This window comes from Panulirus ornatus, chromosome 17, assembly GCF_036320965.1.
Source record: "Panulirus ornatus isolate Po-2019 chromosome 17, ASM3632096v1, whole genome shotgun sequence".
Lineage (NCBI taxonomy): Eukaryota > Metazoa > Arthropoda > Malacostraca > Decapoda > Palinuridae > Panulirus > Panulirus ornatus.
Window position 1 is genome coordinate 1,824,375 of NC_092240.1, and position 18,126 is coordinate 1,842,500.

The following is an 18,126-nucleotide window of genomic DNA, read 5'->3' on the forward strand; positions in this document are numbered from 1 at the left end:
ATTGTATGTTCATTCACTATGCAACACACACACATGGTAATTACTGTTCCTAACTTTATCTTTTTCTGCCCAAGTCTTCCTGTGTTACCAACTTTATCCTCAAATTTACTCTATTTTTGTAAGTTTGACGTCATCACAAGGGCGCACACCTTGCTCCACCTTGTTGCACTTTAAGGATTATCATCCGATGTTTGGAAAAGAAAGAACAAACCAGGTAGTGTTGATGGTGGACACTTGTTCCTTGTCTCTGACCCAAAGTCACGATCTGTTGTACACATTAAAAGGGTAAGCTATACAGAGGTTAGAAAAATAAGATATATTTTCATACATTTATTTAGAAGAAAATACAAAACTCACTCTCTCTCTCTCTCTCTCTCTCTCTCTCTCTGTCAAACTGTTGCCATCTTAACCAGCAACAACCTTGCTTCTCTTTCATCACAACCGTCAGGTTGTAAGTGCTCTGAAATTCCTTTGACTTTTTCTTTACGTATGATAATTTAGTCACCACACACACACACACACACACACACACACACACAGTCTTCTTCCAATCTTTCCTCACCAATTCGTTTATGACATTCAAACGCAGCTAACCACTAACTGAATGACCTTGACTATAACTTAGAGGACATACCTCTTATGATGCACAAAAAGAATACAAAAGACAAACATAAATTTACATATATAAAAAGACCCATAACTCTGTCTGATCAGTAATATACTATAGCATTCATATCTTTAAGGGCAATCAGCATTGTATATATATATATATATATATATATATATATATATATATATATATATATAGAATATTTTTTCCATGGTTCAGGGAAAGCCTGATCTATAGCAGAGAGGGTGTCCTTCGTCTGGTACCTTCAGTTGTGTACATGGTTGTGTGGTTACCAGATACACAAATTGTTGATCTTGATTTATTGATCGTAACCATAACCCACAGCCTGTCTCCTGTTGTTGTCCATTAAGAAATACTTGACTAAAATCATCTCGTACGACGCAACTTTTATAATTTCTTAAAATTCCAATTGGCTGAAATTCATTGTTAAGCGAGGCTTCGAGGGGTAATAAAACCCCATAAAAGGTTTAATTACGACGACAAATGAGATTTTTGACCCCTTTAAACACGAGTAATTAAGTGCGTCACTGACGGGGACCGCAATTCAGTTATATAAACTTGTAATAGCAACTATAACTGGAGCACCAAAAAGGACTTCATTAACATGCACTATGATTGGTCGGGTACTGGGGAGGAATACATAAGACGCTATGATTGGTGGACTTAACATGCGCCGTGGTAGGTCATGGAGTCTGAGAAGGAATACGTAACATGTGTTATGATTAGTGGAGAACTGAGAAGGACCATGTCGCGTGCCCTGTGGTCAGTCAGCATATCATCAGTTTGACAAGGGAAAGGAAGACATTGTTGTGGTATTTATAATGTCAAGGTGTGAGCAGACACAGACTTACACCTGGGATAATAAACACATCAACACTCAGCCTTGACTCTCAACCATCCAAACGTGAAATAGAATTCACATCTTTTTCCTACGACACAGCGAAATGTTACACACACACACACACACACACACACATATATATATATAATCGCCTTTTTCAGTTGAGTGAGGTGGCATGAGGAACAAACAATGGCCTCACTTACACAGGTCTGTTCTGCAGCTGTCGTATATAATGCGCCAAAAACGTAGTCCACCATCCATGGCCAAGCTCCAAAGACCAGTCCATGATCTGTCCGCGTTCAACCCACTGACTATGTCTCCCCCCATATATCACATCGATACCCCAAAGCCTCCTTCACTCCATCTTTTCAATTCTTTCTTGTCCCCACCCCCTTTCTGACATACATCCTTTGGTCAGTCAGTCTTCGCTCATCATTTCCATTTGCTCGAAATATTTCGCTGACTTTCCTCGACTAACTCAAACTCTGACATCAGCTTTCTGGACATTCTGGAGTCTGACAACAGAGCACCTGGCTCCTATCCTCCCCTCCTCAAGCATACTGCACACCTGTAGCTCGCTCTAGGACTTTGGCCCATACCTCCATCACCACCTCGTCTATGATCATTTGACACAGCCATGGTGACATCACACTCGCTTCCCACACCATACGATCATAGCACCTTCCAAAAGGCATCTGTCAGAAATGTCTAAATTGTTTTTAAATTCATAAATTCGACTTACAAATATCTCGTTCTCAAAGTAAATTCTCATACGTATTGTTTATAGCAGACCTCTACTCCACACGTTATATACCACTCGTAAAGCCATGTAGCTCCCTCCTCCTCAGTCAGATTTCTGTCCATGCAACCTTCCTCTGAACTACGACTCTCCCACATACCTTACCAAACATACTCCACAGACGTAAACCTCTAAGTTCAAGCATTCATTTTTGTTCCCCTTGCCAGTACATAAGGGCACTGCATAGCTTCTGCTAGTCTTGTGACGCACCATCTTGGCACATACAACTATGGAATAACCTGACTAATCAATGAACAGCACTGCTGTCAACCCATATCTTGAGAGCCTCACCTGCAATCCTTTTCACTCCTGCTGCTTTGTCACGCTCCATCTTACTCAAGGCTTCCACGACCTCATCGTACTTGTAGCCACGACACCCTCACTCTACATGCCACCTCGTCGCGAACACATCACGGTCACGCACACACACACACATATATATATATATATATATATATATATATATATATATATATATATATATATATATATATATATATATATATATTGTTACATGCCATGTATATATGCATTTACGCACACTCTATACGTATATATACATATATAAACTCTATATAAGGTGTGAACTAATACAGGAAGCACCATCCTCGCAGAAAGTTTTCTGCTAATACAGGTCATTAAGAAGCAACTTAATTACACAGTTCATCATCTGGGTCCAGCTAACCAAACAACAGCTTCTTGTCCAAATGAGGAGTTCCCTTTTGTTTACATGTTTTTCCTGACAGATGAAACTGTCCTGATGTTTTGACCAACAGTTGTCGCGTCTTTGAGGCAAGTTAAGAATATTTCTGGTCAGTCATGGGGCCTGATGAAGTGTGTAAAGATGCTGGTAATGCCTTGGAAATCCCTCTATTAACATTGGATTCCTTTTCTAACATCAATTATGATAAGGTATAGCAGTTTGAGTAATGTCTTTCATCATGACTCAAGTTAGGAATATCTAAATTCCAAAGTTCTACAAAAATTACAGTATGCAACGGAGTACAAAAAGATTAATACTATTCCTTACGTCTTAAACAGTAACAATAAAAGGATGTCTGTGTAACATCTACATCTCATGGTGTGTACTAGGTCCTGACACAAACTCATCGGCAAATGACACACTACAGTCTTTAGAAAACATTATCTAAAATAGAAATTTTGGTAACTGGATTATTTTGATAATTCAAAATAATTCAGTTTCCTCACCTATCCTTCGATTTACCAACATTTAACATTTCACAGCTTGACTAGATTATTTGATTATGAAGCGTATAATGGTTATTGCTATTTATGTAATTGACGAATATATATGTATATATATATATATATATATATATATATATATATATATATATATATATATATATATATATTCCTCATTACCAATATCTATACTCACAAAGCTTTTGACATATAATCTATAAAACATTAAAGGTTATTTTCTTTGTATATAAAAGAATTACTTTAAAGTTTGATGAGCATGTTGAATCTGTTGACAGCACAGCACTACGTATGGTTCAGTTGACGGCACAGCACTACGTATGGTTCAGTTGACGGTACAGCACTACGTATGGTTCAGTTGACGGCACAGCACTACGTATGGTTCAGTTGACGGTACAGCACTACGTAAGGTTCAGTTGACGGAAGCTTCTTATTTGTACTGGAGCGACTTGAAGCAGAAGCAATGTTGTGTTGCACAGAGCATCCCTACATGCATAGTGTTGTCAATATGGCACAGTGTAGTATATATGGCACAGTGTAGATTACAATGGATAGCGTAGTATACATAACATTAAAGGTAAATACGCCATAGTCAAATATACTGTAAAGACAATATAAAGGAATGGCTCTAAGAGGGTTGTAAATGGATCACATATGAAGTCTATTTGGTCTGTAAATCAACAATCATATTTCAGCAGTTCAGATATTAATTCCAATGTAGTGTGCAAGTTCCTTTGCACAAAACAGGAAATGGTTTTGCCCAAAAAGAGAGATTCAGGAGACTGTCACGCGCCTCTCGAGCAACACTCTTATTCTGGAGGTGAAAATTTCAACGTTGTGCAGGAGAGAACCTAGAACTGCAGCTTCCACTACCATCCAGTAGTGAAGGCAGTGAAACAGGAATGTGTCTCAAGTTCAAAGGGGAGGTGATCATTTCTTAGTGAATGTAGCAGTGATGTGTGGCAGAGCACTCGTCTTGGTGAACGTGTGGGGCAGCAGTGACTAGCTCGTCTTCATGTGGAAACTACTTTATTACTTTCTTAAATGAGGAGATACCGTCTGTAACTTTATGCGTAATTAATTCAGTGTCTGATGTGAGAGAAGCGGTGCTGACGGAGTGTGTTACAGGCTGCAACCGAGGAAAAGGAATGTGTTTGGTACCATCTGCGACAGAGAAAAAAGCGGCCCATCTTGTTGAAAGTTGAAGAAGTGGGTGTAGTGTAGCAGTGGTGGGCTGTTGTGCCAATGATGGGCACGAGCTGTACCCTCCTCTGCAAGCATCGCTAACGTATGATGACCGGCTGTATGCTAGTCAAACTGGTATTCGAAGAGTCGCTCTCTTCACTCATCTGTCGGGAGGTCGGGGTGTGAGATGATCCCGTGACGAAATACGAATCAGTTTTGCTCCTCTGCAGTGCGTAGCCGCACTCTGTTGCTCCGCTCGACCAGTACCCGTGGTCCTGGTTGCCGCCGCGCGTCGGACTCGGGCTGTGCATTTGCCTTCTGATGCGTCTTCTGTTTTTTGGACTCGCAGGACTTGTCACGGCTGGGGTCCGAACAGGACTCTTCGCATGTCTACTGAGGCGTGGGCTGTCTGACCCACCTCTACCTCCTGATCTGTGGGCAGAGTTCCGATGGACGAGAGGAGGGCTGCCGCTATGGCCAGAGTGTTGTGACACGATCTCCTGCGCCTTAACGCTTTGTGTAGGAGTCACGGTTTGGTCCTGGCTGTGTGTGGAGGACTGGTAGTACTCATGGCTGTTCCTCAGCCCACTGTCTTGAGCTCCAGTAGGGTGGCTATTTGACGTGTGCCTGCCAGCTTTTGCTTGCACAACCTTGATAGTCATAGCAGCAAGTTCCTGGTACTGCTTCCGCATCTGTGTGTGTGAGGGATGAGCTGACTGTCTCATACGGCCTACTCGCAGTTCCCTCACACCATTACACTCTGCATCTTGTAGCTCTGCTCTGGCTCGCTCTTCCTCGTCACCAAGGTTCCGGGAGGACAGTGAGCGCTCTAGCCATTCATGTATGCGCTGTCGTTTGGCAATACGGTCCACTGTTGTCTCTATACCGTGGGCCTTCAGCGTCCGCAGCATTCGGTCCTTCTCCCTCGGGCAAGAGTGCATGGAGAAGGTCGAGTAGCAGACGCTCTGTCCGTCAACGTCACCTGCGTCACGTCTCGGAAGCTTAAGGAGCCACTTGTCGTCCATGTACTTGAAGACCTCGCGCACTGACGCTCGCTTCTCTGGTTTAGGTTCGAGCAGACGCTTGAACATCCTCAGAAGCCGCGACGTAAAGTTGGTGAAGCGCTTCGGGGTCCGCAGAGTTCGTCGTTTCCGCCAGTTGATGTACTCAGAGTAGTTGGGGTCCGTCAGGTCCGCCTTCTGCCACGGCAGCTGACCCGTCAGGAGAACGTATATAAGGATGCCGAGCTGCCACACGTCCTGTGAACAAAACTTGTCAGGTCAGAGGTGATGAATATGGAAATACTCAGAATCATATATATATCACCCCAGAATGTCTTTCTAAGGAAGAGCCCTGGTGTTACGACCTATTTCTAGAGGATCATAGAGCCAATGATATAGCCTCACTAAAGGTGACTTTTTACTCGTGGTGGAACTTCGTGTTGGCGAAGCCAGGCAACACCTATTTCTACTTGGATGTTGGTGGTTAGTTATGTGGAGTTTGAGTGGGAGGGAGTATTTGGGTGGGAGGGCTCTGGTGTTGATGCGTTGAGCTGAGCACCGAATATGTTAAGGTAGGACTGTGTTGGGAAGATCTTTGTTTCATGATTAAGCGTTGAGATTTTCGCGTTGCTAGGCGGCCAGTAGCCGTTTTGAGTGTACTGTTTTGTGTGGGTTACAGCGTCGTTCTAATCGTTTTTGAGAAATAAAACAGGTTGGTGAAGCGTAGGTGAGTGTCGCGGGTATTTGGTAGAGGTTGGTAAGAAAGTCTTTTTGGTCCAAATCTAATTGCCAGCTAGTGTTTTTATAGTATTTTGTCGTTACTGTTGTGGAAAGCAAATGTTGTGTGTGTTTCGTATGTGATGCCTAAAATAGTAGGTGTTTTTTTCATAGAGTAGACGGTTGGTCCTGATGATAATGATATATAGAAGTAATTTTGAAGTATAAGGGTAGGACATTGATATAATGAACTGAATAAGAATGTAGCCTTTGCAGACAGCGTTCAGAAGTTTCAAAGCTTCAAGATAATATAGAATGTTCAAGAGAAGAGGTCCAGGAATGGAAAACTCTCTCCCCTTACAAAACAAACAGGCAGTTTCAATTGGTTAACTATGTATATATGTTTATCAGTAAGTCAAGCTGGACATCTATCATACTACGTGGAAACGAACTGATGAGAACAGAGACAAAGCAACAATTCTATATACTGGTCATGCAAAAACTGCGTGTGTGCGTGGGTCATAGTATCATAAAATGTCCATGGCATGTTAATGGTAGGTTGTAAATAATACGTTTATAGTATTACACAACCTCAGGTGTTGTTTATTGTGAACAGTGTGAGGTATATAGTAACGAAACATGACATGTTAAACATCTCACAAAAAAAGAAAACGAAGACAGATGAAAAAGGAAGCAGGACAGTTCAGGGAGACAGGGAATAATGAAGAAGTATGATCATGACTAAAAAAGGAAAGGACAAGGTCAGCTTAGGTTACGTGGAAAGTGTCAGCCAGAAGAACGGAGACAGTGAGGGTACGGTGTAAGATGGGATTAGGAGACGTAGTCACCTGTGACGTGTCAGCGTGAAAGCCTTCATTCTGGACGGCATCGACGATCTCTGGCGGGGCGTATGGAAGCCACACTGTCCTCTTCTTAAGCAGCGTCCCTTTCTTGCGCGTTGCTCCGAAATCACACAGCTTGACCCGGCTGAAGTCACTCTTAAAAACCAAGATATTGTCCATGTTAAGGTCCCGATGTACGAGGTCCTTGGAGTGCATGAAGTCTAGCGCAGAGGCTAGCTGAAGAGCGATCTTTTTGGCGTTTATCTCCCCCAGGCCCATATCTGAGAGGTTGGTGGTAAGGTCCCCAAACGGTGCGTACTCCTGTGCGAAGACGTAGTAGTCACCAGCTTCGAAGGCTACGTCGTAGGCATTGAGGATGTTGCGGTGTGGACTGAGGTAGTAGTTATAGTGGAACTCCCTGAAGAAGTCGAGGCGGGAGGTGGAGTCCTTGTGCACCGCCTTCAGCACCACTTCGTGGCGCGTCCTGCGGTGCTCGACCAGCAGCAGGCGGCCTCGCCAGCCTTCCTGGATCACGTGCAGGACCTCATACTCCTCCTCTAGCTGGATCTGCAAGAAAGGTATGAGGTTACTCTGCTGCTAAGTCCGAAACACATGACAAGGCTCTATTAGTGTATATGATGATATGCATGTGTGTGTATGGTCGTGTATGTATATATGTGTGTATATGAGTTGATAGGTCATTCTTCGTCTGTTTCCTGGCGCTACCTCGCTGACGCGGGAAGCGGCGATCAAGCATGATAAATATAATGATATATACATGCTGCCTGTGCCGTCTCAGCTGACAAAAAAAACTATGTATCTGGGATCTTACATGACACATCCTCACACGTTACCTGACCTAACATGTCACCTTGTCCTGCTGCCTGGGGGATTAAGTGACCCCGCCATCTCCTGCTATGCAAGCAGGCAATTCTACATATGTATCCTTTGACTTTATTACATATAACTTTGCTTCATGAGAACTGACAGTCAGATACATTAGAACTCTGCACAGAGATGATAAGCCTGGATTCGACAATACCACGTATAATATTATTTGATTTAGAAACAATGTTACAATTGTTACGATCAATACTATAGTGCAAGCTGAGCCACACTACCTCCAGCTTGCTGTTGCTCTCACAACCAAATGTCAACACGTTCCTCGAGTCATCGTTTATGTTTCCAGTCACGTGAACTCCCGTCAGCCGCAGACATCTTCCTCACACTTCACCTTCAGTTTTCTTTATTTCCCATACTGGATGCCGGTAACTATGAACTACCGATTCCTTGGAAATTGACGATGCCTTACTCCCACGTTACAATGATACGACTTATTGCGGAATATAGATTGACGTTGTAACCCAACCAACGATCTGTATTCCAAATATCCCCGTCGCTGACGACACAGGCTGACTTTTCCATTCCCCTGCACTCAGCATACTCTCGTGTACTGCAAGGCTGTGTGAGGAACGATCAGTGAGGGTAAAGTGTGGCGAAGTCTATGAAGATGAAATCTAATCCAAATTACTGTTACAGTACATTGAATTGTTAATCTTATCTGTCTTTGGTACATCGCATTTGAGATTCAGGGAAATTATGTCAGCCAATCATTATCACAGTCATTGTTAGATTCACAGTGTAATCTCTAATTACATCTGATTGACAAAATGCTCCTAAACGCGGCCAAAAAGTCGGTATTTCTCTCCCATACATAACTGTCCATGTGTAAAAATCGAAGCAAAATGTCCAGCTGCCTGAATGAATATGTATGGGTGTGTCCCGGGCCAGGAATATGTCATGGAGACAATGGAACAAGTCCATCAAAATGCTTCACAAACAGACAAGAAAATTTCCCCAGAAAACTGCAATGGTTGACAAGCAGACGCGAGCAGTTGTTGGTCACTAATGATGAAGGCCTGACGTATATTTTTCTCTCTCATGAAAGTTGTTGGCATTTGTGATATGACTTCACTGACACACTCCTCTTACATCCTACTCTGCTGCTGTGGGTCATGAAGACGGCAGCCAGTGCAAGGGAAGTGTGTCTCCGCTCAAACCTGTACACTCAGCAGATTATCATGTCCACAAAGCCAGTGTTTCGGGCACCGAAGTGAAGTCCGTCGTCTCCAAGTCTTGGCAAATCTGCGTCTGTCTCGGTGAGGGGCCGGTCGGCTGAATGACATAGTATCCCCTCGCCTCGACGCACCCCCGCTACTCCCTCCTCTCCTCCCAGAGTCATGAATGATCCGTCATGCTTCCACTTCTCCCCACCCCACCTCCCACACTACCCCCCCCCCTACCTCAGACACATCAACCCCCCTTCACCAGCCTCTCTCCCAACTCCTGCCCTTCACCTTCACCCACTCCGTGACCCACATAACGGCCCCCCCCCCCCTCCATCTCCCCTTAACATGCAGAACGTCGCGCATAGCTCTGCCTGCAGACCCGCGCATGTTGCGATCAATATAGTCATGCACGCGCTTCCCTCACAGTGGAGGAGACTAAGCAAAAGCCACCTGTAAGTGGAAGTACAATAAGAGCGATCACTACTTTCCTGTAGTAATGGTGTGATTTTTAGGGGATTTTATTGGCTTTACAATTACAGATAATTTTGTCAAACGCAGCAGCAGAGGAGGGTGATAATTGGGAAGGTGGCCTGAATAAGAGGGTAGGATACATCCCAGATATTATGATAACAGAAATGTTACTGTTATCTCGTCTGTTAGTTAAGATTTAACTTTTCAGTTTACAATAACATTCTCTCTGATGTATACGGAAGAACAAACACATTCACAGATATGAACGTTTGTCGAATAATTATGCATAAACGTTCCAGGTCACGTTTGTTCATATGATCGAAGAAAAGGAAAGTTTCACGCAGGGTTTATTTTGTAAACCTTCTTTCCTTCGCAAGGTCTCAGAATACATTGGGTCATGTCATGTTCCCAAAGTTTGACTCAGGATAATTTTGACGATTATGTCTTTTGTTCAGCACATGAGGTCTTCATGTGGACCACAAGGACCAGGTGTCAGGGGTTCAATAAACCGAGCTACTCAGGAGGACCGGAAAAGACCAGGTGTCACCACGTCCCGGTGTTGGGGGCTCAACACACGGAGTTACTCATCACCAGCTGATAGGGACTCGTGGTTTGAGACGTTTGTTCAAGATAACCATAAGTCTTGCAATGTGGAAAGAAGACTTGCCTGCTAATATCTCGCATAGTTTCACAGGGTCGTCCTACGTTGTGAATGATCAAAAATATTTGTTTAGTTAGATATGGTGCATCCAGGACGTATGAATATACTGAATAATAGAAAATAGGTCTTTATAGATATTCCCTGCAGACTGAGGTATTTGGAGACACTTCTTCCAGCAGTAACAGTAAAAACTTCTGATGGGATTCAAGCGGATAACACTGTGTGATGACCCATGATACTCGTGTCTCGCCTTTGAAGACTGTGTGGTGTCTGGTCCACATCGATGGAACATGACGCAAACGCTTTCATTCATAGTCTATTTACAGACACGTGATGGATACCGAGATGTCACTGCTGTATAGATTACTTCGTTAATGGCAATATTCACTGAAGTTCGGTCAACGGAAAAGGTCAACATTACCTCGTGTGCCTGATTGTGGAAAATGAACAAAGATGAAACACAAGTTCGTTAGATACAACACAAACGCACTCGAGTGCATGAGGTCCACTTCATTACATCTCTTTACCAAGTAAGTAAAGCCGCAGGTGCTCCTACTGTAATGGTTTCGCCATGCTTGAACATAGTAAAATAAAACTCTCACACGTGTTTAACACCTACACACACACACACACACACACACACACACACTCCCACACACACCGTCAGCAGTCGTCACTCGCTGTCACCTTTTCTCATCAACTTCATCCTCTCTCGCTGCTGTACAGATAAATGATCTACAAGCCTGATGACATTCACTGAGTCTATCTCATATCAATAAATAATTTCTGCTTCGAACCAGTGTGTATATATATATATATATATATATATATATATATATATATATATATATATATATATATATATATATGTGTGTGTGTGTGTGTGTGTGTGTGTGTGTGTGTGTGTGGAAAGGGAGCTGTGGTTTCGGTGCATTATTACATGACAGCTAGAGACTGAGTGTGAACGAATGGGGCCTTTGTTGTCTTTTCCAAGTGCTACCTCGCACACATGAGGGGGGAGGGGATGTTATTCCATGTGTGGCAGGGTGGCGACGAGAATGAATAAAGGCAGACAGTATGAATTATGTACACGTGTATATATGTATATGTCTGTATGTGTATATACATTTATACGTTGAGATGTATAGGTATGTATATTTGCGTGTGTGGACGTGTATGTATATACATGTGTATGTGGGTGGATTGGGCCATTCTTTCGTCTGTTTCCTTGCGCTACCTAGCTAACGTGGGAGACAGCGACAAAGCAAAATAGATAAATAATATACTTCCACCAGTTTAGTTTTACTAATTTCACGTAAAATCATTTGATATACCTCTTGGTTCCCTACTAACGGCAGGTGCCTGGTACATGACCATGTGTTGTACGAGGCCGAGTGTGGTCGACGACGTGGTGCATCACGTATCATCATGACCCACAGTGAATGGTCCTAGTTCATCCTGATTTTCCCACACACATGTTTTCTATCTTCTCAATAGAAACAAACCTTAAATCTACTTTCCCTCCGTCCTGTGATGGTGGTTAGAATCAAAAATAGTAACGAATATCCATAACTAAGAGTGAGCCTAACCACCTAACCAAGCGTCAGCCTAACCTAACCACACCACGTGTGATTCATATACATTTGTGAATTAGTTTTACGTCTTGAAAAGATAACACGACAGACATCTTCCCTAGTTCTCTGGTTATGACTCACTTGTCACTTATGTTATTCCAGTAACGCTGTTGTATATAATGGGTAATCTAACATTTACATATAAACCTAATCTGATGATTTAAGCTGAATCTAATCTGATTAACTCAGTCCAATCAAATCGACCGAACGTACCCAAACCAACCTAATCTTATGCAACCCGCCTGACTTAATATACCAAACCTCTACACCTAACCTGACATAAGAATTTGTAAGCAAACAAGAGAAGAAAATACAATTATCTCAAGTGAATTACACCTTGACGATTCTTCTTGTTTCCTGGCCATCTGTTGTGTGTGTGTGTGTGTGTGTGTTTACCCGAGCAACACGTTCACTCGTTCGTGATCGACACCTGTGACTAACAGCCACTCACCTCTACAGTCATTCCATCCTCACTTAAATGAAGAACAAACAGTGAAAAAAGAAATATTTAAGCCAAAGTAGGCGATAATGATGATGATGGAGAATTAGTAATGATAGGATGAATTCTATGAGAATTAGTTTAATGCCTCGTGGAACGTGAAACTTTATAATCTTATTCAGTTAAATGGTAATGAGGCGAGGGGCTGGGAGGGTCATCTTCCTAACCCCGGCCTACACCTTCTCACAGTCGTGGCCTGAGCCGCAGTATTGATAAGCAAAAGATGAAACAAAGACGTGAAGGAAAATGAAGGGGAAAAGAAGAGGAGGAAAAAGACAGAGACAGAAACAGAAGAAGATGAAGAAGAATAAGATGAAATATAAGAAATATAAGAAATTACAATAAATAATGATTATTATCATTGTTAATGCTTGTAAGACCAGTGATAATGGTTGGAATAATAATGATAACTATAGTGATGGTAATAATGACAATTATAGAAGCGTAATAATGATATGGAAGTGATAAAACAACTGTTGAGATAAAGTGATGATGATGATGGGGAAGAGGTAAAGAGAAACAATATCTTAAAAGGAGAATGGAAAGCACAACACTGAGCCACTGACGACCCCCGTGTGACATATGTAGTTTGTATCAAAGACAACCGTTAATTAGACTTACAAATTAAGTTCATACATAAGAAAGATCACATCAGATTTTTGTAATAACTTGTAGGTTACGAAACCAATATGATGATTTTGTTCGCGAAAAGGGACTCGAATTATAAGACTAAGGAAAAAAAGTATATAAAATGATAGTACGTTTGCAGTACGATAGTCTCTTCATTAATCCTTCAAAATCCCGGCTGGGTGGCGGTTGTAAGAGCCGATGATATGTCCTCCTACTTTATAAAGGCTAGTTAACACTATCCCAGTTATTAAGTCCGGGGAATTTTCCTCAAATCCTGGCATTTAGTGTTTAGAAAAGATCCTTTCTAATCCTCGTGATGCTTCATTCGCTTGCTGGCGACATAAACAACGGTACCGCTTGCGACGGCACCGCTTGCGTCAGGGTAGCCTCACTGAGGCTGATCACGCGAACAGATTCTGACCGTCTGATGTGAGTCGTGGCTGAGTGCGGGTCCTGATGTTAAGTCATCACAACCAGCAACGTAGAGCACTGGATATCACGGATGTTTACCTGGCAGTCAGTCCTATGTGGCTCTAAGGTCAGGACCTGTGTGGTCGTCCGCGGAGGAGGAGTTCCTCATACTTCAGTTATATGGATTTGATAACTTTATTTCGTCATTTACAACTGGTGAAGCTTGAACGTTGGTGACACTCACCTGATAGACTAGTAGACTTTAAGCAAGACACACACACACACACACACACACACACCGGCCATTTAAGTGTTGTCATGGGAACGGATCGACGCGCACCGTCGACTTCTGCCAACCATACAGGTTTTTCTTTCGCTTGTGATCTTTATTTTCTGTTGTTTTCCCACGCTTGCTGCATCCGCTGTCATCTGCAGGACAGCTGCTTTATGTTCCATAGTTCAGAAGGTGAAGTCAGCGCGGGTGTGGGCGAGACACATGCCTGATCCTTCTGTCCACCTTAGCTCTCCCCCGACGCTTTCTGTCTTCACAAACAATATGACGAAAGATATATATATATATGTATGTATATATATATATATATATATATATATATATATATATATATATATATATATATATATATATATATATGTTAGCGTACATCTGGTCCGCAGGCGTGACTTCTTTTAAATGAAATTCGTTGGTACGAATCCACACGAGTGAATCATTGTCTCATAGTTTTTCATATGTTCAATAATGATATAAACGAGTATTCTATTTGATATTTCTGTCATGCTACATATAACTTTATGTTCAGTAAAGTCTTCCGCCTCCCCTCGACCACACACACACGTTTTACCTTAGCCTACCACCCATCTCTTCAGTAATTAGTCAGAGTTGCCAGGCACCCCCTCCCCATCCCCCCCGCTCACCTGTGTAGGTGTTGTCTGAGTGTGTGTACAGCTACCTATAAGTACCGTACGAGGAGGGAGCCTTACGCCCATGATGCCCCATCTCTTGAATACTCTTTGTTATAAATTTTTTTTGAATATCAGTATTTTCTCTACATGAACCAAGTCTTCGGTGATGTTATGTCAGTGTGTGTGATCTTCAAGCGTTGCTTTTGCGTGTGGTGTTCACATAATGCGTTCGTGTGCTAACATTCAGCATACACACCGATGCTTGGCTTGGCTTGGCTTGTAAAAACAGATATCACGAGATATTTGCTTCCCTCAGGAAGTGCGTCTTGTGCCGCGTGATGGAGGTTCCTCCTCTCCCTGGCTGTGCTCAGGGAGCCTCCCTGCTCCTGAACGACCATCACCGAGTCAACGAGGAGAGATGACAGCTGCAATGGCTGGCCCGAACCGACCAGTTGTGGTGGTGGGGTGTTTGTGTGGGGGCGCGATGACCCTTTCATTCACAGCTCTCTTTTGTGAATGAAAGTTCGGGTCGGCCCACGCAGCTTTAAGCCAGACGCCAGGGTGTTGCCTATGGAGAGGAACGGAGGATCGCTGGGTGTCAAGGGTGGGGCTATAGCAGGGAGGAGTTACGGGAAGGTTATACGAAAGGACTATAGAAGGGTTTGAGTTACTGGGGAGTGGAGAGGTCCTCGCTGAAGGAGGCAAACATTTATGAAGACATGCGGATGAGCAGGTCGAGGTGTCGTCAGGCACATCCCAAGATCTCCCACAAGGACCCTAAACATCCTCGATCTCTCCCATGGAACTCATACGCTGTCATGTTTACCGTCCGGTAACAGAAGCTTAGCTGGCGAGTCACACAGTGCCACATACTGCGTCCTGGTCGTTGTTTACTCCTGGGAACATCCGCAGGGCGATTTCCTTACAACCAGGACGGTAGTCATGACTCGCTTGTTTACGTTTGAGCAAGATAATCACACGGTGATCATAGCTGGTCCAAAACCGATATGGAAAACGACAAACGGGGACAACAATGACACGATAGAGACCGACGCCGTGTGCCTGAAAGATTGTATTTCTCAGGTTCCTCCTGACGAATGGTACAAGAAAAGACTGACCTGACCTCCTCCTCCTCTCACCACAGCGTTCGCACACTTCCGGGTCGATGGTCCCATTTAAGGAAGCCTGGCCATAGCTGACACGTCTCGTCTACAATGAATAAAACACCATTTCTTCCTATCTCTTTCCTCGGCGTCACTGCTTCTGATGGTCATCTTACGAATTCTCTTGGTCATCCCGAGCTGTTTCCTTCCACTCCCTAGCAACCCCCTATCCTCTTCTTCCGGTTCCTGGTCCAATACCCTCATCTCCGCCCCCCTCTCTTTCCCTCTCTCTAGCACCCGTCTCTCTTCCCCGCCTCCCGCACCACCTCTCACTCCCCCTGCTCCCCATCTCTCTAGTCCGCCCACGCTGCTTCTCACTGCCCTCTCTCAACCTCTTCTCTCTTTCCCTCTCCCAAACACCGCCCACCAACACACACATACGCGCGCGCGCGCGTCCAGAGAAAATTTTGCCCTGGATGTCGGGAAAATTGAGGACAGGGAGGCGAGTGGGCGGCGTAACAGGGGAACGGCAGGAGGCCAGAGGGCGCGGGCGTAGGAGGAGCGAGGAAGAAAGGGAGAGGAAGATGACAAAGGAGTGGGTGAAGAAGAAGGAGGAGGAAGGCAAGGAAGCGTGAAGGAGGGTAAGGGGAGGAAATGAAGCCATTATATGTGGGGAATATCTTGATAGGAGGACATAGATAGGAAAGATGAAGAAAGAGGAAAAAGAAGAAGAGCAGAGACTGATTTACGACGAAATTATGCCAAAAAGGCAGAGTCAGCGCGTGGCGCCTACCGCAGGAAAACAGTTACGAAAAATGAGTCGTGTGAGTTACGTGTTGTCATGTGTTATGTATGAGGAGGAGAATAACTGTATTTCTCTGGACTGAAAGCCAACAGGTCACTTGTAGGTGAGGCAGAAACAGAAGACAGGTACTTGGATCAAAGGAGTGAGACTTGACAAGCGCTGAAGTGAGAGAGATATTTGGAAAAACAATACCTGATAAGAACAACCGAGAGACAGAGAAGATAAAGGAAAGACGGAAATGTGCAAAGGTTAAAGTCAGTCTTGAAGGATGAAGCTGGAAGTAGCAACAACAAAACACACCTTAACAAAACACTAAGAAAATGATATGGCAGGGAAGGGGTGTACGACAGAGGAAGGGGGGACTAGCTTCATTACAATACTAGATCTAGTATATCTAACACCCTTGTCTACTCTAGTGGTTCCCAGTGGTCGTTGTAGACCACCAGGGGGTGATAGAGCAAGGCGGGGGTCGATAATGTCTTTGGAAAATATAGATTATATCATCACTACAGCCAGCACAGATTATATCATCACTACAGCTTGTACAGAACGCAAATACCAGACGACCACACTGTAAGACTCTGTTAGGTAACATTTCTTGTATGAATTTACTATACTGAACATCTCACTCCGAGACAGATGACCTATCGAATAGCTGATATCACAGTGCTCTCGGTGAGAATCCTTCGATCCTATACAGTGAGAGGGGAGGAGCGGGAGCCTGACGATACATTTTAGGAATTGAATGATAGGTAATGGTAGAACTCTGGGAATATTAACAACTGTACAAAACTGTTAAGATTTATAAAGTTCAAATAGTGGAGGAAGGTAGGTACTGTGCTGAACTGCTCAGTGTGAGGCTCGATGGTGATTTCGCCGTTTGTCTGAACTTAGGAAGGATTGCTTCCACGAGTCACCTTACCAGAACACAAGTTCTGATAAGTCTAAGATATTCCTCGTTGCACACCTATAGTATTGCTGGCAATGGACCAAGATTAAGGAATTACTTCGAAGTGTATATGAATTAAAAGCAATCAAATCACGCGATTCACTCATGCAACCTGTGCAGTGGGACTGAAATTTTTCCGATTCTGTGAGACACATAATAGAAATCTTGTGTTCACACAAGTGGAATCCTATAAAGAGTATCTCTTCCCTCGCTTTTCGTATAGTCCATATTTAAAGCTGTTACATGATCACCTGCGATGTGTATGTTTTGTATGACAAGAAGTACATATCAGGTAATCAGTTCAGGACAGTGGACAAAGTATAAACTTCAGTTTTATAGAAATCAGTTATCTAGTGATGCTCTGTTATTGTTAGATCTGATATCTTCTAGTTTTAGGCAACAGCCCGATGTAGTGACTTGATTTTCTGTTACTGCTAAAGATTGTGTTGCAAAGACATTCCTAAAATCATATGTGTATATGTATATGAAAAATAGACGACCCATAAAACTTTCTGTAACATTCATCTTACTTAAGTCATCACTTCAGTTAGCAAGGTAGTGTTGAACACGAATGCTCGGGAAAAGGTAATTCTCCCTGGAGTTAGGTTAGGTTTCATCATCAACACTCCAGACACAACTGATACTGGCATTACACATGTATGTAAGGGGCACATGGTGTCACCAGCACCAACACGACTGAAACTAGGTCATGAGAGCCGTTCAAGTGGAATAT

The 18,126-nt window shown here is 43.3% G+C and overlaps 1 protein-coding gene across 5 annotated transcripts in view; it reads right to left on the reverse strand.

Annotated features, from left to right (window-relative positions):
- Window positions 1-317: 317 nt before the first annotated feature.
- Window positions 318-18,126, reverse strand: part of LOC139754499 (serine/threonine-protein kinase SBK1-like) — a 110,038-nt gene continuing 92,229 nt past the window's right edge. For all 5 annotated transcript variants that reach the window (XM_071671777.1, XM_071671780.1, XM_071671779.1 and 2 more), the window contains 2 exons: window positions 7,247-7,807; window positions 318-5,939 (listed from right to left, as the gene is read on the reverse strand). In XM_071671777.1, coding sequence (XP_071527878.1) covers window positions 4,779-5,939; window positions 7,247-7,807 — 1,722 coding nt within the window. In that variant the 3' untranslated portion in view covers window positions 318-4,778. The remainder of the gene's footprint in view (window positions 5,940-7,246; window positions 7,808-18,126) is intronic.